Genomic DNA, 22,723 nt, shown 5'->3' with positions numbered 1-22,723 from the left:
TGTTTAAATTGTGTTTATTATTTTTCTGTCACAAATAATGCTGCAGTGATTTGAATATATATCCTTATATTCTTGAAATGGACTTAGTAAGTCAGAGGCTTTGTGAATTTTCAGTTTGGGTAGATTTTACCGTATTACCTCCTAAAAGGTTATACCACTTTATACTCCTGATTACAGTGTGATGCTGCTCGATTTTCCGTATCTCCAATATTGATTATTATCAGAGTTCTTAATTTATTCTACTCTTATTACTTTAAAAAAGACCTTTTTTGTGTTTGTATTTCTTTACTTCTGAGTTAACTTATACATCACTTTGTAAGTTTATCTGTCCTTTAATTTTTTTTCTGGTAATTGTCTTTGTCTGCCTCGGTCCACCATGTTTTTTTTTTTTCTTTAATCTTTTCGTCATAGATTCATGGGTAATTTAGTTAAGAAAATTGGCTCTTTGTCATATGTGTAGCAAAATATGAAGAAAATGTGTTTGCTTACTTGCAAAACCTAGGGAAGGGAAAATACTGTGTTAGAAATGAAAGAGGAAAGAAAAGTATCCAAATGCTCTATCTCCATTTGAATATACTGGCCAGTAGTGTGCTGGTAAATGTTTAACAACTGGCTCTGTGGTCATGGAAGGAGTATGATTTATAGCGACTGCTGCTATCCGTAGTGTAAGTACTCCAACCATGGCCAATTTCAAGCTACTGGTGTGACATCACTGAATGGAAAAGGAAGAATAGTGTGGCACACCATTATATTTAGGAATTCCACCATACAGCTACAAAAGACATTATTAACCTCAAGAACATAGATGTTGATAAATGTATAAGATAATTAGCAAGTGGTGAGTTTTGAATATTTGTTACCTTTATTTTTAATATATTTAATTGAAAGTTTACATAATTTTATCTTTAATATTGGTTTTAACAACTGGTGCACAGAATTCTTGAAAATTTAATAATCAGATCTTGAGAGCCAGAACAAACAAGCCAGCTTCAGTGCCACCATTCATACTGGCCTACTTGCATATGTCTGTCTTAATATATTCCTTCCCTTTTCATCCTTTTTTTTGTAACCGCATCAAAAAAACCTGGGAAAGAAATTTAAAATACTTTGTCTATGATTAATCCTCTTAGTTTAGTTTGCAAGTTTCAAATTTAACTGGTTGATTTGAAATATTAAGATTCTTCTTTTTATATACTTTAAATTTCTTCCATTTTCCCTTTGGTCATTTGTGCTTTTAAGTATTAAAATTTTTGCATACAATTATAAAGTTAGTATATAACATATTTAATAGTTATTTGGAAAAACACAGGTACTTTCTCACATTTTGGGCGGAATTTATACCTAATTGTATGACTTTAATTTTCCTAGTTTTTCACTAAAGATGTCATCGTACCCTCTCCTTGGACTGATCATGAAGGGAAACAGCTTTCACAGTATCATTCCAATAAATGTGAGTGTACTAAAAATGATATGAATAAAAATCAAAGTGCCAGTATATCTGCTTTGTAAGGAGCTTGCTTTAAAATTCTGGATAACATAGAATTTAACTCCATTTAGGGTTAGAATTAAAAATTTGACTAAAATTTGTTGAATTTTTTTTTAGCTGTTCTATTCTGAATTTAACTTTTTCTTCATGACTATTGTGAATGTCAGTTATAATGATGGTTATAGAGAATCCATAGATGAAGAAATAGTTGGTATTGAATATAGAGATGAGTTGTTAATGACTTTAGCAGTACTTTGAAGGTTAATATTTTAAATAAAACCCTAAATTGTGTTGCCTTTTGCTAATTTGCTGATTTCTTATAAAGGTAAAGAAAGGATGAAGACTTTTTTTTTTTTTTTTTTTTTTTTTGAGACGGAGTCTTGCGTCGCCCGGGCTGGAGTGCAGTGGCCGGATCTCAGCTCACTGCAAGCTCTGCCTCCCGGGTTCACGCCATTCTCCTGCCTCAGCCTCCGGAGTAGCTGGGACTACAGGCGCCCGCCACCTCGCCCGGCTAGTTTTTTGTATTTTTAGTAGAGACGGGGTTTCATCGTGTTAGCCAGGATGGTCTCGATCTCCTGACCTCCTGATCCACCCGTCTCGGCCTCCCAAAGTGCTGGGATTACAGGCTTGAGCCACCGCGCCCGGCCAAGGATGAAGACTTAATATGACCTCTGGGATGGTGTATTATTGCTGAGTATTTGCAAAATCACTAAGGAAATTAAAGGGAAACCTGTAAGCTATCAAATATCTTTCTACCTCTAGGCAATGGTTGTCATATATTTGTTCTCACTGCTTTTCGGGTTCTGAGGCAGTATTCAGGCATCACTTGTATATACGCATCCCTCATCACAGTGGAATTACACTGCCTATTGTAGTACACCTTAGTTATGCTCTCAGTATAAGAGGGAATATTTGTTCCATTCTTTGTCAAAAAACACAGCATAATAATACAACAATAATAGGTAAGCTGGGTTAGTACTTTCTCTATGCCTGGACAGTGCTAAGTGCTTTCAGTAATTTCTTATAACTCATATGAACTAGGTGCAGTTATTGGCCCAATTTTATAGATAAGAAAACCTAGTTTTAGAAAGGTGAGAGCATTTGTCCAGGGTTACAGAGATGATAAAAGTGAGAAAACCTGGATTCAAAATTAGGCATTCTCATCAGATACTGTATTCTTAGCCATTATGAATTAATGGTAGCATGCAGTAGTGGATGGAAATCTGGACTGTAAAACTTCCCACTTTTATAAACCAAAGAGGTGACCTTGATCAAATTATTCAATCTCTTTGTACCTCAGTCTTTTATTTGTGAAATAAAAGGATTGAACTAGAGTTGTCCGTTTTCATCCCTCCTAGCTCTAAAATTTGTGTGTCCAAGGTGACATTCTCATAGATACTAGTTTTTCACCCCCAGATTCTTTACTACTGGATTTTTTCAACAGATGAATCAACCTTCTTAAGTGATTTTTTAAATAACATTTTGTATTCCAAGTATCTTGTTTTAGTTCAAGTGATGCAGGATCTGGAAGATGCTAAAAATACTTTAGACTCTTCAAAACCTAATCAAGCCCACAATAATAGTGCAGTGGTTAATAGGATAGGCTCCAGAGCTGTGCTGTTTACTGTGTTGTTGGGAGACAATTCTCCATAGGCCTCACATTTCTGTACACCTTTCATGGAGTGGCATGGACAGGTTCTGTCCGAACTATCTTTTCAAGGGTGTTTGTCTTGTGAACATCCTTGGAAGGCAGAGATACTGTGTCCCACCAGGGCAGTGGGTAAGTTTGTTTTGCTGTCCAGTATAATAAAGATGATGTCTCCCTCTGGAGCAGATTTGTTTGCAGTCTTTTATAAAAGAATGGCGCCTGTAGTCCCAGCTACTCGGGAGGCTGAGGCAGGAGAATGGCCTAAACCCAGGAGGCGGAGCTTGCAATGAGCTGAGATCCGGCCACTGCACTCCAGCCTGGGCGCGAGACTCCGTCTCAAAAAAAAAAAAAAAAAAAAGAATGGGATTTCCTAAGCTTGGGTTTCCTTAGCTATGGTGAAAACCCACTGTGTGTCCACCAGCCACCTGGGTATTTTAATTTAGAATCTTTTAAGAGAGCACTCCTCCCATGATTAGGAGAGACACAAGATGGAAATAAAAATTTTATTACTTACAAGTCCTGGGGGTACACAGCATGCCTGAACACCACACATGGAGGTCAGGGAGAGAGAGAAAGGGACCCATGGGCCAACGCCTTTATTGGGTCCAGGGCATTATCCAAACAGAGTTTTAGTTGGTGGGTTTAAATCAAGCAGTCATGCATTGAGGAGGTCACACAGTGACTGAGAGGTAGTCACTGTGGCATGTCTGTGTAGTCCATGTGAGGTATGAGGGTCGGGGGGTCAGTCAGGTAGACCATATGTAGCTGTCCCTTAGGGAGGTGGTTAGCAGGAGAAGTTTATATAAGGCGGATATCTGGATCAACCACATTGAGGTATAGAACTGGAAACTGTGTCAGGGGTGAATGAGCCCTGCTTTTTATATGAGACAGTCCAACTTGTATGCACAATACAAGAATTCACTGCACTGGGCTGTTTCATGTCACGTTCTTGGCACTTGTGGGCAAAGGGAATTAATAGGAACGTTAAGTTCATGCTGCCTGCTGTGCTGAAAATAATGAAGTCCTTTGTCTTTGCCCCCCAGAAGCCTCATGTCTGTAGCCAGCACCAATGTGGTGCTGTAGCCAGGAACTTTGACATGTTCACCTGTTAGTTGGCAAGTTGGGTAGAATCTTAGACCCTTCATAGTTCTTGACAGTTGTGGCCACGTGTGACTATTTAAATTTAAAGTTAAATTTAAAAATGGAGTTCCCCATTCACAATATTCACATTTCAGGTGCTCAATAGCCATGTGGGTATCGAGTAGTATACATAGAGAACATTTCCATCGTCCCAGAAAACGTTCTATTGGGTGCTACTTTAGGGCCAAGGTTGGCAGCCCTTAACTGTAAAGGACTCAATAATAAATACTTAAGCCTTTACTGACCACACAATTTCTATTGGAACCACTCCACTCTACTTTTGTACCACAGAAGCAGTCACTGACAATATGTAAATGAATGTAAGTGTGTACTGGTAAAACCGTATTTACAAAAATAGGTGAGAGGCCAGATTTGCACCGTGAAGCATAGTTTCCTGACCCTTACTGTAGTGTAATATTATCTATGTTTGAATTGTACCCAGAAAAGCTCACTAGCTGTGTGACTTTAGGTGAGTTACTTTGCTTTTCTGTGGCTCAGTTTCCTTATCTATAAAGTAATGGTTACTGTGGTGCCTCTAAGATCATGTACCTAGCACATGGTTAAGTGTTTGGTTATTTACCTAAAGATTAAGAAAGGAAATGATGAATGAGGGGAAAAGTGGTTTTGTTTATACATTTAGCTTGTGCTGGTAGCATTTACTATTATTAATATTTATGCAGCAAGGTGCTTCAGTGCATATCCTCATGTTTTTTTTTTTATGGACTTGAATGAGAATTTCCCTGGGATATACATGTAGGTAGAAGATTTCTGAGTTATAGGATATATCTTTACCTAATCTGACTACATAGTATTAGAGTGCTTTCTAGAATATCTGCATAGTCTGCATAGCCCCAGCAGTCCCTAGGGTTCCTGTGTCCCAGCATCCCTGCCTGCCCTTGGCATTATCCAGCTTTTACATCTTTGCCTTTCCTGTAGGTTATTTGACATTCTAAATGATTGTTTCAGCTTTCCTTCTGTCTTCATAGACTAATGACCTTTTAAATTTCATAGAAAATGTCTATTTGTATTTCATTGATATGTTTCAGTTGGAGTTGTTAACCTTTTTTTTTTTCCTGTTAATTTCTAAGATACCGTATATATTGCGGTTATATTGGTCTTAAACATTTTATCTCCCATTCTGTCATATGTATATTAATGTTTGTTCTTGATATCCTGGGTTGCACAGAAATTCTTATTTTGGTGCAATCAAATCCATCGATTTTTTTTCCTCATTTGATTGTGGTCTTAAATTTGTCTAAGCCTTACTGGGGAAACAACCAAAACACTTGGAATATAGTTGAAAAGTGATATAATGTTGCTGTAGGTGTCTTTCTGGTCTGAAGAGGGCAAGGAAGGCATGCTGACAGAAGATAAAATTTAAGCTGAGATTTGAATTAGACTCTTGGAATGCAGGGGAGAAAAGGCAGGGAGGAGAGAGCATACATAAGATAATACCTAGAGATGACAGAGATACCTGTTTCTTGTTTGTTTGTTTTAGGTACTCAAATAATATTTAGTTAGATGGCAACCATGCTAAAGAAATAGACATGGTTTCGAAGGGCTTTGTAAGCCATTGAAGCGTTTAGATTTTATCCTAAAGACTATTGCAGGGTTTTAGGCAGAGAGAGTATTGATTGCATCTGTCTTGTAGAAGGTCACTCTGCATGCGGTGACAAAGTCATCTGCATCCAAAATTTTCTTTATTTACCCGTTTTGATAGTATTTAACAGGGAACATTAACTTATTCAGCAACACACTTACCCATTTTAAAATTTAGGATTGTTAGGTTACTGTACTCTATTTTGTTGTTTTATTTTAGAATTCCTGAGTTCTTTCTGGTTTTGGGGGGGTGGGGGGGGCGCGGTTGTTTCAACCGTTGCTTTTTCTTCCTTTTTATCTTGCTTATATTAGTCTTTTTTGACATGGTTTTAGTTTTTGAGTTTTTTTAATCTGGAGATTTTTCACCTTATAAAACTTTAGAGTTAAAATAATTTGCACCTATATTTTTAACTCTTGCTGTGAAAGAAACTGTATGGTTTTATGGATGAAATTTCAGGTTTTGTCCAAATAATCTGGCATTTTAATCTGTTGAGGACATTGAGGATAGATCAAAGGTATCCCTGACCTTTTAAGGTTGACATCATGAAGAGTAACCATCATTTCCCTAAAAAAAAATATTACTTTGGGATTCATCAGTCCTACTATTGCATATATATCCAAAGGAACTGAAATTAGTATTTCAAAGAGATATCTGCACTCTCATATTTATTGCTGCTTCATTAATCACAACAGCCAAGATATTGAATCAACTTGTGTCCATCAACAGATGAATGGATTTTTTTAAATGTATATATACACATATATATGTGTATATATATGTGTGTGTGTGTATATATATACACACACACAAACAGTGGAATACTATTCAGCCTTATAAAAGGAAATTTTGTCATTTGTGACAACATATATGAATCTAGAGGGCATTATGCTAAGTGAAAAAAGCCAGGCACAGAAAGTCAAATACTGAATGATTTCATTTATATGTAGAATCTAAAAAAGTCAGACTCTTAGAAGTAGAGAATAGAGTGGTGGTTACCAGACAGTAGGGAGGAGGGGTCGTGGGGGAGATGTTGGTCATAGGGTACAAAGTTTCAGTTAGGAGGAATAAGTTCTGGTGATCTGTTGGCACAGGCAGGTAACTATAGCTGATAATGAGGTGTCATATATTTCAAAATTGCTGAAACTGGATTTTAATTGTTCCCACTACAAAGAAATGAAAAATGTTTGAGGCAATGGATATGTTAATTAGCCTGATTTTCTCTTGTCACAGTGTATACATGTATTGAAACATCACATTGTACCCCATAAATATATACAATTATTTAAAGAAAAATGTAAAAAAAGTATTGCTTGGTGCCTCCTTATTTGCTGTGGGTATCCTTTAGTTTTATCCTTGTATTCCCTCAAAGGTAAAAACATAATAGAAACATGCCAAAATATATATGCAGATTTTTTTAAATGTTGCAAAATAAGTTCCCACTTTCTTAATTTTTTACTCTGGAAAAAGTAATGCTAAAGAAAATGAAGAGTATAAAATGTAGGATTTTTCACTTAAAATGTCTTACAGGCACTAACGTAAATAGTGACTCTCCAATTGGAAACAAGCTGACCATTCATTCTGAGAAAAGCAATGGTGAGTATGAATACAATTTGAAAAGAAGTATGTTCCATATTAAGCTAAATTGGATTCTAAACCCAGTTCAGGTTGTAACACTTTACTCTGGAATTGAAATTGTTTCCTTTTTTTTTTTTAATTTATTTTTATTTTTTTGGAGACAGGGTCTTACTCTATCACCCTGGCTGGAGTGCAATGGTACAATCAAGAGCTCACTGCAACCTTGACCTCCCGAGCTCCAGTGATCCTCCCACCTCAGCCTCCTCAGTAGCTAGGACTACAGGCGCCCACCACCACACCTGGCTAATTTTTGTATTTTTTGTAGGAGACAGCGTTTCGCCATGTTGCCCAGGCTGGTCTCGAACTCCTGGGCTCAAGTGATCCACCTGCTTTGGCTCCCCGAAGTGTTACAATTACAGGCGTGAGCCAGCAAGCCTGGCCTGTTTGGATTTTTTGAATGAGCTGCATAATAACCATATGAGAGCTGACCTTTACAAACAAGTATAGTAGAACAGGTGCATCCAGCCGTGTTTTAGAAATGGCTGTAGTGTTTTGTTTTCTTGTTCAAAGCATGTGAATTGATTTCTGGTCTTGGAAAGCATTCTTTTGAAAATTGGTTAATGTGAGAACTCTCCCCCCAAATATAGGCTGGCTTCCTTTTCAAGTGCCAGTACCAGAGCCAGGAGTTAACTTTTACTATTAACACGTTTACACTAGGGGCAGAGAATGTGGTAAACCACTTCTAGAAAAGTGTGGCAGGGTATGTAATAGAATGCAGAAATGGAATAATTCCATGTGGCTCGAACATCACGGGGAGATGGTTGACTGGGCAGCACATGCTGAATTGCATATCATATACTTCCATTGATTTATCCCATGTTTGAATTTATTTATTTATTTGCTTATTTCCAGCTGCTTGTCAGACATTGCTGTCTCTTCCTGTGGATTTTAATTTAGAAAATATATTAGGTAAATACTGTATTTGTTTAAACCTTTAATAACTTGAACCAAAGGTTTCATTTGGCTGGCTTTTTGTAAATGGTAACATGGGAAATATGTGGCAGTACCTCTTTCTAAAGAAGTGGGGAAAATGTCCTGAAATTTCTCTTTTTCTTGAACATGGTTTGAATTAGCCTTATTATCATAATGAACTTTATTACTATAGACAGAAACTATAAACATTTGATTGGTATTATACTCACAATGTAGCACTTAAAAACTAAGGAATAATTTAAGATGTAAAACATCACATATGCAATTAAACTCCCTCTTTTGGGGAAAAAATTCAAACATGAAGTGCATGCTGGCTTCTTAAAAGTTGAGTAACACAAGTATAATTGCTCTTTAAAATGACTGGCTTTGCCTTTTCTCCTATTATTAAATATAGGTGACTATTTTAGAGCTGATGAATTTGCAGATCAATCTCCTGGAAACCTCAGTTCTTCATCCCTCAGAAGAAAGCTGTTTTTAGATGGGAACGGAAGCATCTCTGACTCCTTACCTTCAGCTTCTCCCAGAAGTCCTCATAGTGGTGTTCAAACATCACTTGAGATGTTTTATTCAATAGATTTGTCTCCTGTAAAGTGTAGGAGCCCCTTGCAGACACCAAGTTCGGTGAGAAGTATACTAAAAAGCAGTTGGCTAATTTGCTGTCAAGCTTGTCCAACCCACATTATTTTGTTGTTGTTCTATCTTAGGCTTTCCGCAGCCTGAAGCCATGGTTTTTGGTTTCTATCTCTAGTAATAAGTGGAAAAGAGGGAAGACGAAGGGCCTTTACTGCCCAACCAGAAACAGAAACTAAGAACTCATGACTGTATTCTCTCCCCTGCACACCCCTGTGAGATGTAGTTGGACCGAGCTGCCCAGATTGCTTTCAGAAGGAGGGATGGTTGTCTTTTGAGTATTATGCTTCACAGAAACTAACTCTAGTTCATGTTATCATTAGTCATAGGGATGTTTCAGGTCAGACTCTCCAATTTTGTATTTAGATGTGTACAGGATGACTGGATTTATCATGAGTCTCAAGGAAATTCAGCATAGGTTATTTACTAACGTATATGAGATTTACAGTATATTACAACTGGCTTGGCATTAACAGAGTAAATTATTTAAACGTTTTTCACAGATGGCTGTTTAGTGTGAAACTTAATGGTTTGTTCAAATACAATGTGTTTATATTTTGACTAACATATTCAATACAATTTCAGAATCTTTGTAGCAATCTTCTTAGTTGTCCTTGTTGCAAGGTGTCTTTTGGTGGTTCTTGTGAACTCTTCCTAGTTTATAAGTGTGTTTTGAAGACCGTGATAAATAGCATGCAGCCTAAGAGTTAAGGAAGAGAACCGTACACATTTATTTACTACTTAATTTTATTACAGGGGCAGTTTTCTTCTAGCCCTATTCAGGCTAGTGCAAAAAAATACAGCTTGGGAAGCATAACTAGTCCTTCACCTGTTTCTTCACCCACTTTCTCACCAATTGAATTTCAGATAGGAAAGACCCCACTCTCAGGTATGTCTCATAATAAAATACCTAGTTAAAAGTTTTATACTATCAATATTTGTTATTAGAGAGATTCTTTTAATTTGTCGTAATGATAGAGCTCAAAATGATCACTAACCTTCTAACATTTAGAAACTTTGAATTTTAAATAAAAGAACAATTTACCTTCAAAGGCTGGACTTCTCAACCAATTTCTACTGTAGTGTTAAATACGGTTACTTTAATTAGCAATATTTACATCAAACACTATCAAAAGAAATATAGCAATTTTAGAGACAAGTTGGTTTCGTATGCCTTCTGACCTGAGGTTTAGACTTTGGTAATATTCACATTTTGTATAGGTATATTTGATTAACGTTTTTAATGTAAATATGATTTACACATCTCTTTGCAATACATGAATTTCTCTTTGAAAAAATTAGCACTTTTTGAAAACTAGTCACAGTTTTTAAAAACTTCTTAGTACAAAAAATTGAAAAAGTGAAAACTCTATTTTGCTAGTCTTTGTGTATATATGCATATACACATATGGTTACATACATGTATATACATGTATATAGATGGTTCTAGATCCTGCTGTTTTCACAAAGCATTCTATGAGTATTTTCATAGGTTGTTCAAGTCATTTATAATTGTCTCAAAGCACAACTTTGAATTGCTATACATTTCATATGAATGCATCATTTGTTTTCAACCACTGATAAACATTTAAATTTTTCTAAGTTTTCTTTATCACAAAACTAATATCCTTATGTATACATGATATTATACATGTTTATATCCTTAGATTAAATTCTCAGAAGTGAACTTATTTGGTCAAAGTGGGTGAATGTTTTTAAGGCTTTTGATGAATCTTGCCAAATTTTCCTCATAAAAGTTTGCACCAATTGAAATTTTCATCAGTGGTTTGTAAGAAAGTCATTTCTTCCCAGCGAGAATCACTGGTATGATTTTTGATGTTTACAAATTTGGCATATTACAAAAAGATCTCTCACTGCTTTAAATTTTGTATTTTTGGTCACTAATGACATTAAGCTCTTCCCAAATATTTATTGTCATTTATGGTTTTTAGGGGAAATTGTTAGTTCAAACCAATGTTACTATTAAATGAATGACCTTTGCTTTAACTTTCATATTTTTATTATTTTATGTGGCTGAACACTTTTCATTTGCATGTTTACCATTGGAAAGGTTGTTTATGTGCTTCTGTCCATTTTTAAAACTTTTGTTTTTATTAAGCTAATTAAGTTACAAAAAGTATTTTTTAAAGTTTTAAAGCATTTTTGGCTGGGCGCGGTGGCTCAAGCCTGTAATCCCAGCACTTTGGGAGGCCGAGACGGGCGGATCACGAGGTCAGGAGATCGAGACCATCCTGGCTAACACGGTGAAACCCCATCTCTACTAAAAATGCAAAAAACTAGCCGGGCGAGGTGGCAGGCGCCTGTAGTCCCAGCTACTTGGGAGGCTGAGGCAGGAGAATGGCGTGAACCTGGGAGGCGGAGCTTGCAGTGAGCAGAGATCCAGCCACTGCACTCCAGCCCGGGCGACAGAGCAAGACTCCGTCTCAAAAAAAAAAAAAAAAGTTTTAAAGCATTTTTATCATTCTGATTATCATTGTTAGGCTCTTTATTGTTGCAGATATTTTCCAGTTTTTTGTTATTTCGTGTTGCTTATGGCATTTTACATAAACACATGTATTTTCACATTTTTCATTTGCCAGGTACAGCTGTTAAGTTGTAGGTTTCAGCTGATTTGCTAGGGATTTTCCTTGTATATGAACAATTTTAGTACAATAGCAATATACTCATAAGCAAATAATTCTCAGTGAGTAAAATAATTTAATTAAAAAAGAGAAAGTGACCAGATGAGATGGCTCACACCTGTAATCCCAGCACTTTGGGAGGCTGAAGCCAGTGAATTGCTTGAGCCCAGGAGTTCAAGACAAGCCTGGGCAACATGGTGAAACCCCATCTCTACAAAAACAAAACAAAACAGAAATTAGCCGGGCATGGTGGAACGCCTGTAGTTCCAGCTAACTTGGGTGTGAGGTGGGAGGATCACCTCAGAGTGAGCCTGGGTGACAGAGTGAGACCATATCTCAAAAAAAAAAAAAAGACAGTGCCAAAGAAATTATTTTTTAAGAGCCTCATCCTGCTTATTAAGACACATCCATTTGTGCTATTGTTTTTGACATCAGAATTTCACTTTGGTAAACAACACAACTGTTAGAGAAACAGTTTTTCCTGGCATGAAACATGATTACCATTTAGTACTGACTTTTCCATTTTCATGTTTTTATGACATGATTTTTTTCCCTTCCCACCTTTCAGAACAACGGAAGTTTACTGTACATTCTCCTGATGCTTCATCTGGAACAAATTCTAATGGGATTACTAATCCGTGTATCAGAAGTCCTTATATAGATGGCTGCTCACCAATTAAAAATTGGTCTCCTATGAGACTTGAGATGTATAGAGGTAGTACTCAGTATCGGACCTCACTGATTCAGCTACCTTTTACTCTTGAGACTCAAGGTGAAGAGGAGGAAGATAAAGAGAATATTCCTTCCACAGATGTCTCATCACCAGCCATGGATGCTGCGGGAATACACCTACAGCAGTTTAGTAGTGAGGCTTCTACACATGGTACACATTTGGTTGTGACTGCCATGTCTGTTACACAAAATCAGTCCAGTGCTTCCGAGAAAGAATTAGCACTGTTGCAGGATGTTGAAAGGGAGAAAGACAATAACACTGTGGATATGGTTGATCCTATAGAGATAGCAGATGAGAACACTTGGATTAAGGAGCCGGTTGATAATGGCAGTTTACCCATGACTGATTTTGTGAGTGGCATTGCCTTCAGTATTGAAAACTCTCATATGTGCATGTCACCTCTTGCTGAAAGCAGTGTCATTCCTTGTGAAAGCAGTAACATTCAGGTAAGGTATTTAGTATTCTATAGCCCCTTCCTCACTGCCTTGGTGTTCTTTATCCTTTCTTTTCTAAGATTATAGTGTAAGAAAGATAATGGATTAAACATGAGGACTATTATATAATATTTTTTAAAAATATCAATACCAAGTGATATGAGAAGAGTAAATTTATTTTAATTATGACTGATAAGTCACATTTTATATTCACATTAACTGATATTTATACGGAGTAGGAAAAGATGATGGCAGAAAAGGAATTAGCCTGCTCTAGAGAAATCATTCCTGCTAGCGTCAGGCAGAATTCATCACTGTTTTATGTGGATTCAGTCCCCCAAAACATGCAAGGGCTGGTATAGTATTTGTATTCTAAAACTAAAATCATTTTTGTTTTTCCTTTATGTGATTTAGGGGGGATAAACAGAGTTTAGAGCCCCTTTTTTGGGGGGGGGTTTGAGATGGGGTCTCACTCTGTCACCCAGGCTGGAGTGCAGTGGCGTGATCTTGGCTCAGTGCAACCTCCACCTTCTGGGTTCAAGCAATTCTCCTGCCTCAGCCACCTGAGTAGTTGGGATTACAGGCGTGAGCCACTGTGCCCGAACTTAGAGTTTTTTTATGTATGCATTTTTGTACCTTTCTTTTAGAAATGTGATTTATAGCAACATTTTTCATGAAATTATACATTTTCAATTTTGCAATGTCTCCAACAACTGGAAAACCTGATTCATTTGACAGATATGTATACTTCATAATCAGCACTTTGGAAAGGCATTTGTTCCATTCATTGTTGTGTTCTTTGAGCTGCGAATTTTGAAGGAACTTCAAAATTCAGAAGGGGATAGCAATAACATCTAACACTGATGTAGCATTACTATATGCCAAGTCCTGTTCTGAGACCTTTAAATGTTTTAATTTGTTGAATCTTTACAGCAATCCTGTGAGGTATGTGTACTATTATCCCTGTTTTACAGATGAGGAAACTGAGGGTCAGAGAGGTTAAGTAAATTACCTAAAGTTTCTATACAAGTAGTAAGAAGAAGAGCTGAGATTTGATCCTGGCAGTCTGGCTTTAGAGTCCATGTTCTTTAATCCAAAAGTTAATACTGACTCATAATAATAGCTAATACTCACATGGTATTTTGATATACCAGGCATTCTTCTAACTACTTTATTAATTCATTTAATTCTCACACTAACCCTTTAAGGCTTTGGTGCTGTCAGTTTTGGCATGCTGAAGTTAAAACTCTGGGAAGGATTCTAAATGACCCAAACTTAAATATAGTATTTTGCGCATATTTTTATGCTTCTGTTGCCTATCCTGACTTATAGCTTCATTGCTCAAAAAAGATTATACTAGAATCACTTTTACAGATTGCTTCTCTGAAGTTGGTTTCATACATAGAAAAAAGCACATACAGGCTTAAAAGTATATGCCTTAAAGGCATTGTTTGCTTCTTTTACTCTGCCTTTCTCTCTCTCTCTCTCTCTCTTTTAGCAGAGCATTTATAGAGGAATTACAAAAATACTTTTGTTGAAATACACCTTAATCATCATCCAGTCCAACTAACCTTTGGAAAACTGTGGGTAGCATATTCTCCCATAATTGTCACTATTAACTTGTCAAACAATCTATATTTGATTACACTTGCAAGGATATTCCATTCATATTTTAACTTATCTTACTAGATAATAGATATCGTCATCTGTCAAATGGTGATCTGTTTTATAATTGAGGGAACTGAGGCATGCAAGAGGGGGTAGAATCTGAGCCCTGATAGGAGTACCCACAGTAAGTTACCTCCATGTTTAAAGGCCAGGGTGCCAGGATGGGTGTGGGTGCAAATGTATGTAGTTGAGGGGCAAGCATGGCATTCGAGAACATGGGCTTCGGAAACCACAGTGGCAGACTGCAGTTTAGAGCCAGCTCCGTTAGCTTTATAAATCCCACAAAGTGACAGTTTCTTTCAGCTTGTTTACTCTTCTTTAAATGGGGGTAGTAATAGGATTACAGGATATTAGCATGATCATTGTGATTAATATAATAGCAAACAGTGCCTGAACACTGTTGGTAGGAATATGAATTAGTACAACTATTATGGAAGTTCCTCAAAAAACTAAAAATAGAACTACCATGTGATCTAGCAATCCCACTAGTAGGTATATATCCAAAGGAAAGGAAATCAGTATGTCAAAGAGATACCTGCACTCCACTGTTTATTGCTGCACTATTCATAATAGCCAGACTATGGAATCAACCTAAGTGTCCATTAATAGGTGAATGGATAAAGAAAATGTGGTATATATACACAATGGAATACTACCTCAGCCATAAAAAAGAATGAAATCCTTACATTTGCAGCAACACGGATGAACTGGAGGACATTAAGTGAAATAAGCCAGGCACAGAAAGATAAATACCACATGTTCTCACTTCTATATGAGGAAGCTAAAAAGGTTGATTTCATAGAAGAGTGTAGAATAGTGGTGGGTAGTAGAGGATGAGAAGGGTAGGGGGAGCAGGGATAGGGAGAGGTTGGTTAATGGATACAAAAGTACAGCTTGATAGGAGTACATTCTAGTGTTCTAGAACACTATAGGGTGAGTGTAATTAACAAGTTATCGTATATTTTCAAATAGCTTGAAGAGCAGATTTTGAAAGTTCCCAACACAATGATAAATATTTGAGTTAATGGATATGCCAATTACCCCAATTTGATCATTACACATTGTAAACATATCAAACTATCATGTACATCATATATGTGTGTAATTGTGTGTCAGTTTAAAATAATAATGAAAGCAAAAACATAAGTAGTAATGGGAGGCAAGGTCCTCTGGTAACAAACAAGGGGGACTGAGAATGATGAGGGAAGGGCTGAAGTGCTGGGCCCAGACGTCAAGGAATGTTATCACAGGGCACAACTGTTGCTAATTAAATGTTTTAAAAGACAATAACGTCTGATTTATGTGGTAGAAAAATAAATTTAGTAACAAAGTGCATGTTAGATGACTGACATAGAGACACCATTTAAAGGCACCATTGCCCAACTGGAATGTAAAGTTTGCAATGAGAACCAAGTTTGAATTCGAGTTCTTTTATTTCCAGGCTGTGGGATCTTAAGGCAAGATTTACATAGCAGTGAATAGAACACGACTTCTTAATTTGTATCCCCTCATCTTTCTTAGCTATAAAGTGAGATTGATGCCTACCTTGATGCCTGTGGGGGATAACAAGGTATCTGTTGCCTGGTTGGTACATATTAGGCACTGACATTAGCAGAAGTCTAGATGAGAGACAGTGAAGTCAGCCACCATCTCAACTTGGCTCCCATCGATCCTGCTCTTCCCATAGTGTGGGACAAACTCCCTACATGCTTTACTTAATTCTGCTGTACTAATGAGTAACTTTTCCTTCCATATATATCCAGTTACATGTTAGTATTGCATTATAAGCCAGCTATTTGGCGGTGATGACTATTAGAAGGAAGAACTATCGGCAGAATCTCTGGGAGCAATCTGACATTTATGTTTTTGATCAAGTAGCTATTGAATGATGGCAGAACAAGGCTTTCCCCCCAAAATGTTATACATCACAAGACTTTTGTTCTAATGGAACATGACCTCCAGTAGTAAGCAGGTATGTGTCCAGCCCTGAAAACTGGGAACACTTTTCCAGGATTATAACTGATAGACTGCATTTTCTCGGCTAGTCTGTACCTTTGTGAGGGAAACAAAATGATAGTCAGCTTTTTCCTTCCCTCTGATCCTAACTTGCAGGGAGGGCTTAAATGCAAAGTGATTCCCTTGTGGATTGCTTTCTTTGGTGCTCAGCATTATACGGGTAAATGGAGTGTTGTGCAGTGAACAGAACCTGGACTGAGGTCTCACATCTTCATCACCTCATCACTGGATGACACTGTGAAAGTTAACCTTTCTAAGCCTTAATTTCCTTCTCTAGTAAAGTAATAGGGTTGTTGAAAGGAGAAAAAAACATTGAATATATACAGATAGTGCCTGGCCTTTTTAGCGACACTCAGTAAGTGTTATATATACCAAGCTGGAAATTGGCTAGAATCTTTTTTGCTCTTTTGCACTGAAAAAGTGTATCTTAGGATGCTACAATTTTTATTAATATGAAAAACTGAACTAACATCTAGAGCCATTATATATGTGGCATTATTGTGAACAGCTAGGTGTGAATATAGTATAACCTTTTTAAAGGCAGCATGCCTTTTTGGTAGATTTTAGAGCTGCGTCCAAGCCATTTAGAGACAAGCCTGGAAAATGCCTTGGAAGGTGAAGTTAGTTGTGATACTCATTGTCATCTACTAGGTATGATCACAAAGTAACAGGAAAGCATTTTGTCAGTAACTATTCACTGATTCTTAAGGAAGTTACAAGATATATTTCATTGGAAGGAATTATAAAATGACTACAATAATCAGTACTATGCAGAACTACCTTTTATAGTTGTGCATTACTTTTGAATTTTGTTCAACATGATCATGTTAGGATCGTTCAGATGTAGTGAGTGATAGTTTATAGTGGTTTACTTATTTAAATATTTGACTTTTAAGTTCCTCACAATATATTTTTTTCTTTTTTCTCCTGTCAGATGGATAGTGGCTATAATACGCAGAATTGTGGAAGCAATATTACGGATACAGTTGGGGCAGAAAGTTACTGCAAAGAAAGTGATGCACAAACCTGTGAAGTTGAGAGTATATCTCAAGCATTTAATATGAAGGTACAGAGAAAATATAGAGAAAACCTAATATTGTTTAGATTAGAAATATAAAATAATTTCGATTATTAGACAATAGTACTATTGAGAAACTATATGAAATTTAAAACACTGAAAGGTAAAGCCTATTTTCTTGAAATCCAATAGTCTTGAAATATTTTGTTTACTCTGAATATAGTAACACAAGTATCTTACATACTACAAAGTGTGCAAAGGTAGCATATATTTGATGAGGGCATTTACTGAACCCTCCAGATGGTTATATATTCCTACTTGAAGAAACTCATTAATTTCAGGCACTAGTCAGGACAGTCTTTAATTTTATATTCCAATTTCTTTTGTATTTTATTTTTTTGTAGAGACACGGCCTACTGTGTTGCCCAGGCTGGTCTCAAACTCCTGGTGTCAAGCAGTCTTCCTGCCTCAGCCTCTCAAAGTGCTGGGATTACAGGCATGAGCCAACATACACAGCCTTGTATGCCATTTCTTCTTTTTCTTTTTTTCTTTTTTTTTTTTTTTGAGACAGGGTCTTACTCTAAAGTCACCCAGGCTGGAGTGCAGTCGTAGAATCATAGATCACTGCAGCCTTGAACTGCTGGATTCAAGCAATCCTCCTGCCTCACCCTCCTGAGTAGCTAGAACTACAGGTGTGAACCACTTCGCACTGCTATTGTATGGCAGTTTCTTATAAAATACTATAAATATCAGCAAAATGTGCAACCAAAGTTTGATAGGGAGGCCACCTTAGTTTTCCTTTCTATTGTATATAGTATGAGCAAATTGCCTTTCTGTTGTTAGTATCAGAGAAGGTCTCTTCTAATATTAACCTGAACAAAACGAACAAAACCCATCCTGTTTCAGATGTAGTTATCTATCTAAACATAAGTAGAGACACATGGAGGATTTTTTAAAATTTTATTATTATTATTTTTTTGAGACGGGGTCTTATTCTGTCACCCAGGCTAGAGTGTAGTGGCATGACCACAGCTCACTCCCAGACTCAAGCAGTCTTACCACCTAAGCCTACCGAGTAGCTTGGGACTACAGGCATGTGCCACCACACCCAGCTTTTTAAAATTTTTTGTAGGGACAGGGTCTCACTATGTTGCCAGGGCTAGTCTCAAACTCCTGGGCTCATGCGATCCTCCCACCTTGGCCTCTCAAAGCATTGGAATTCTTTTTGATACAGAATAGTGATTTATAAAATACTGTATCTTTACTGTACCTTCAGAGTTCAGCTAAAGAAATGTGCTTTTAGGTTTTAAAAACAGTTCCGGTAATTGCATCCTCGAGTGGTCCTACTTAAACTGAAAACAAGGTGTTGTCTTCTTTTTCACAGGAAGACCACACAACAGAGGTGTTGGATGAAAACAGCAAGTCCTTTTCAGTGCAGCAGTCCATAGAATAAGAATCAAAGACTAAGCTTAAGAGTTCCTCACATATATCGTTGTGCACAGGATCAATGTGATGGTGATTGGGGAAAAAATTACTTCAAGTAACATTTTTCGCTTTTCCTCCTTAATGTGAAAAATCAAGGGCTTACTGACATAGGAACAACAGAAATGCTCCTGGAACTTCAAAAGTTGCTGAATTATAAATTTATTTTTTATCAATAAATATTTTTATACTTAACATTGAGTGATGTGTTTAACAACAAATTGTGACAGAGCTGAGTGCTCCTATCTGACAGGGTCAATGAACTACTTATTAAGCCTTCCTGATAGCACTGAATTTAGCAGTTCTGAGAACATGTGAAACTGTGTTAAAACTGAAGGCACTATATATTTTTACATAAAAGCTTGAACATACAGATGAATTATAACCCAGAAATCTTAGATATAAAACTTATCAAAGATACAAAAAAGGAAATTAAACAGGTTTCCTGAAATTTTAGTTCTTAAACTGTTCACCTCTGTGGGGAAAATTCTTAGTTCCTGTGATAACTGTTCTAGTTACTACTTTTAAATATGTAAATACTAGAAAGGTAGTACTAGCGACATCATCAAATGTATTGTTATCTATGGGGCAAATGTGTGGTGCCCAGAATAATATACCTCATGCCTAGGGTAGGGACATCCTTTCCAGCTCAAACATGGGTAGGGATGTGAGAGAATAAGAATGTGGGACAACCAAGAGAAAAAGTGGGGCTGGGGGAGAGGAGTTCCTGTAGGGCACAGGCCTGTGAAGTAACACTGGGGCAGATATGTATGTTATATACAACTGTTTTTTTAAGAAAAACTTACATCCATGTTGGGAGTAGATGTGTATATGAGTTTGGAAATACTATCTTTGGAGAATGTATTTTTGTATTTATAAATCAACTTTTAAAAACTGTCTCATTCAAAAAGGAATAATTCATATGTACCCCTAGGAAATAAAGACCTATGTTATCAATGTGTCATTTTCTTCTTTCCTCCTTAACTGTACCCTGAAATATTACTGCTGACCTGCAGAAAATGTGCTGCGTTATGTACCTGGCTCATCTTCAACACATTAACCATGAACACCACAAGAGTCTCACTCTTGTTATTCAGGCTGAACTGCAGTGGTGCCATCTCAGCTCACTGCAACCTCTGCCTCCCAGGTTAAAGTGATTCTCCTGCCTCAGCCTCCCAAGTAGCTGGGATTACAGGCGTCTGCCACTACACCCAGCTGAGTTTTTGTATTTTTAGTAGAGATGGGGTGTTACCATGTTGGCCAGGCTGGTCTCGAACTCCTGATATCAGGTGGTCCACCCACCTCCGCCTCCCAAAATGCTAGGATTACAGGCGTGAACCACTGCACCTAGCCGGCAAAGTTTTTTAAATGGTTGGCAGGGGTGGGGAGAATCAAATGAGTAATGTTTGTGACACATCAAAATTATAATGACATGCTGCATAACTTTTGGTCAACAATGGCCAAATATATGATGATGATCCCGTAAGATTACAATGGAGCTGAAAAATTCCTATTTCCTGGGGACATAGCCATGGTAACATCATAGTGAAATTACTTTACGTAGCCTAAGTGTATAGTGTTTATAAAAGCCTACAGTAGTGCACAGTAATATAGGCCTTCACATTCACTAACCACTTACTGACTCACCCAGAGTCAGCTTCCAGTCCTGCCAACTTGTTCATGGTAAATGTCCTAAATAGGTATACCATTTTATATCTTATATATATCTATATTTTTTTTTTACTGTACCTTTTCTATGTTTAGATATGTTTAGATATACAAATACTTAGCACTGTGTTACAACTGCCTACAGCAATCAGTACAGTAATATGCCATACAGGTTTGTAGGTTAGGAGCAATAGGTTGTCCCATATAGGATACCAGAGGGTATACCATCCAGGTTTGTGTAATTACATCATGATTTTCACACAATGATGAAATTGCCAAGCGACATGTTTCAGAACATATCCCTGTCATTAAGTGACACATGACTATATATGAAACTTAACAAATCAGGCTTTGTTGGAACACAGTCATGTTGATTTGTTTATATATTGTATACGGCTCCTTACACACTATCAATGGCAGAGTTGTGTACTATAGTTAAAATACAGACCATAGCCAACAAAGTCTAAAATGTTCCAGCACTCACAGGAAAGGTTTTTTGACTCCTACTCTTAGTGTCACTGACCCATTTTACTTGGACCAAAGACTACTCAAGTCTATTTTCCTCCAACTGGCACAAGTTTCTGTCTCAATGTATGGAGGTCTTCCTCAGTAATAGGAAACTGGAAAAATTATTCAACATTTATTGAGTGCCTAAATGGCTACCTATTCAGCATACCTGCTGATTTACTTGCCAGGCTTTTCTCACTATACTGCAAGCTCCTTGAAGACAGTTTACTTGAGTGGAACCTGACACACCGTAAGTGCTTTAGAAATTGAATAAGCCAAGTAAAATGTTTTAAGGCAACCCTATCCCAAAATATTCCTGAAAGTATTAATTTAATCATTACCAATCTCTGATTAGCAAAGGAACTAGTCTGGCACACCAAATTTTATTAATAATACTTATTTTACTCTGTTCCCTTTAGTATGCCTTTATACAGTTCCCCTCGTGTATATATACACTGATACAACTACAATTTAAAAGCCACTAATTATCTGTTTTTTATTTTGTAAGTAACAAAATATAGACATTTGAATGCCAATGTCTTATTCTGGAGAGACACTGGAGCTGAAGTTCAACAATGATCACACTTATTACCAGGTAATAAAAACAACCATCTTTCCAGTCAGGTCAAAATATCCTACTTCTTGCCTTTCTACTAATTCCCAAACATTCACAGTTGTTCAAGGACCACTAATAAAATACAGGAAGCTTTTAAAGACAGTAAGAGAATACTTAGTATAAATTAGGTGAATTAAAGATGGCAAAGGAGATTACATCCTCAACACTGACAGCTTCCAAGACTTAGAAAAGAAGATTGCTCCTTGCTTCTAAAATTGTTCTATTTTCCTCTGTAGGAAAATGAAAGTTTTTTCCTACAAATATTAAATAATCAAAGTACTTATGCAAAATTAATCTGCTCCTCAATGAGATGAGCACTCCATTTAAATGATCTTTACAGATCCCTGAAGTTGCTATCCTGTCACTGTATTTAAGTGATGGATATTCAATTGAATTATTCTGCATAAATAATTCTGTTCAACCCAGAAGTAAAGCAGTATGATGGGACAGATACAGTCAACCATTCAATAAAAATGCAAATGTCTGAAATTATTAAAATGTACTTAAAAGTAACAAACTGTATCACACACTTAGGCTTAGAAGTGTTCTTTCAAGTTTTTTCTTTTAAAAATAAAACCAGTCTTTGAAGATTTTTGTTGAATATACCTATTTTCCAAGCTTTATCTTCTTTTTCTCTGGTCCATTAAGGTCTGTGTTTGAAGTATCAGTAGGAATGCTTATTCCTGGTATCTAAGATAATGCAAATGGGGGGAAATAAGGTGATTTAAAGGATAAAAATACATCTCATCCTCATCTTCCCCTTCCCCACTGCCAGTTTCAAATTTAAAAGGATGTAGTGGTAGGGAGGGGAAAGGGTTTTATACACAGAATATATACAGGTTTTATACACAATGTATTTTACAAAGT

General features: G+C 36.8%; 2 protein-coding genes across 12 annotated transcripts in view; one reads left to right on the top strand and one right to left on the bottom strand.

The window, feature by feature from the left end:
* BORA (BORA aurora kinase A activator) overlaps window positions 1-20,022 on the top strand; it is a 28,839-nt gene extending 8,817 nt beyond the window's left edge. For 3 of the 7 annotated variants that reach the window (XM_033177573.1, XM_033177575.1, XM_033177574.1), the window contains exons 5-12: window positions 1,369-1,450; window positions 7,402-7,467; window positions 8,362-8,418; window positions 8,837-9,063; window positions 9,829-9,961; window positions 12,283-12,893; window positions 17,500-17,631; window positions 18,968-20,022. In XM_033177573.1, coding sequence (XP_033033464.1) covers window positions 1,369-1,450; window positions 7,402-7,467; window positions 8,362-8,418; window positions 8,837-9,063; window positions 9,829-9,961; window positions 12,283-12,893; window positions 17,500-17,631; window positions 18,968-19,036 — 1,377 coding nt within the window. In that variant the 3' untranslated portion in view covers window positions 19,037-20,022. Of the gene's footprint in view, window positions 1-1,368; window positions 1,451-7,401; window positions 7,468-8,361; window positions 8,419-8,836; window positions 9,064-9,828; window positions 9,962-12,282; window positions 12,894-17,499; window positions 17,632-18,336; window positions 18,343-18,967 lie in introns of all 7 variants that reach the window. The other 4 variants (XM_033177577.1, XM_033177576.1, XM_033177579.1 and 1 more) reach the window with 3 other exon arrangements.
* Window positions 19,212-22,723, bottom strand: part of DIS3 (DIS3 homolog, exosome endoribonuclease and 3'-5' exoribonuclease) — a 32,146-nt gene continuing 28,634 nt past the window's right edge. For 4 of the 5 annotated variants that reach the window (XM_033177565.1, XM_033177567.1, XM_033177570.1 and 1 more), the window contains one exon: window positions 21,622-22,546. In XM_033177565.1, coding sequence (XP_033033456.1) covers window positions 22,463-22,546 — 84 coding nt within the window. In that variant the 3' untranslated portion in view covers window positions 21,622-22,462. Of the gene's footprint in view, window positions 22,547-22,723 lie in introns of all 5 variants that reach the window. The other variant, XM_033177566.1, reaches the window with a different exon arrangement.

Source organism: Trachypithecus francoisi, unplaced genomic scaffold, assembly GCF_009764315.1.
Source record: "Trachypithecus francoisi isolate TF-2019V2 unplaced genomic scaffold, Tfra_2.0 Lachesis_group18, whole genome shotgun sequence".
Classification (NCBI taxonomy): Eukaryota; Metazoa; Chordata; class Mammalia; order Primates; family Cercopithecidae; genus Trachypithecus; species Trachypithecus francoisi.
The sequence above is the reverse complement of the archived record's forward strand: the minus strand, read 5'-3'. Positions and strand labels throughout refer to the sequence as shown.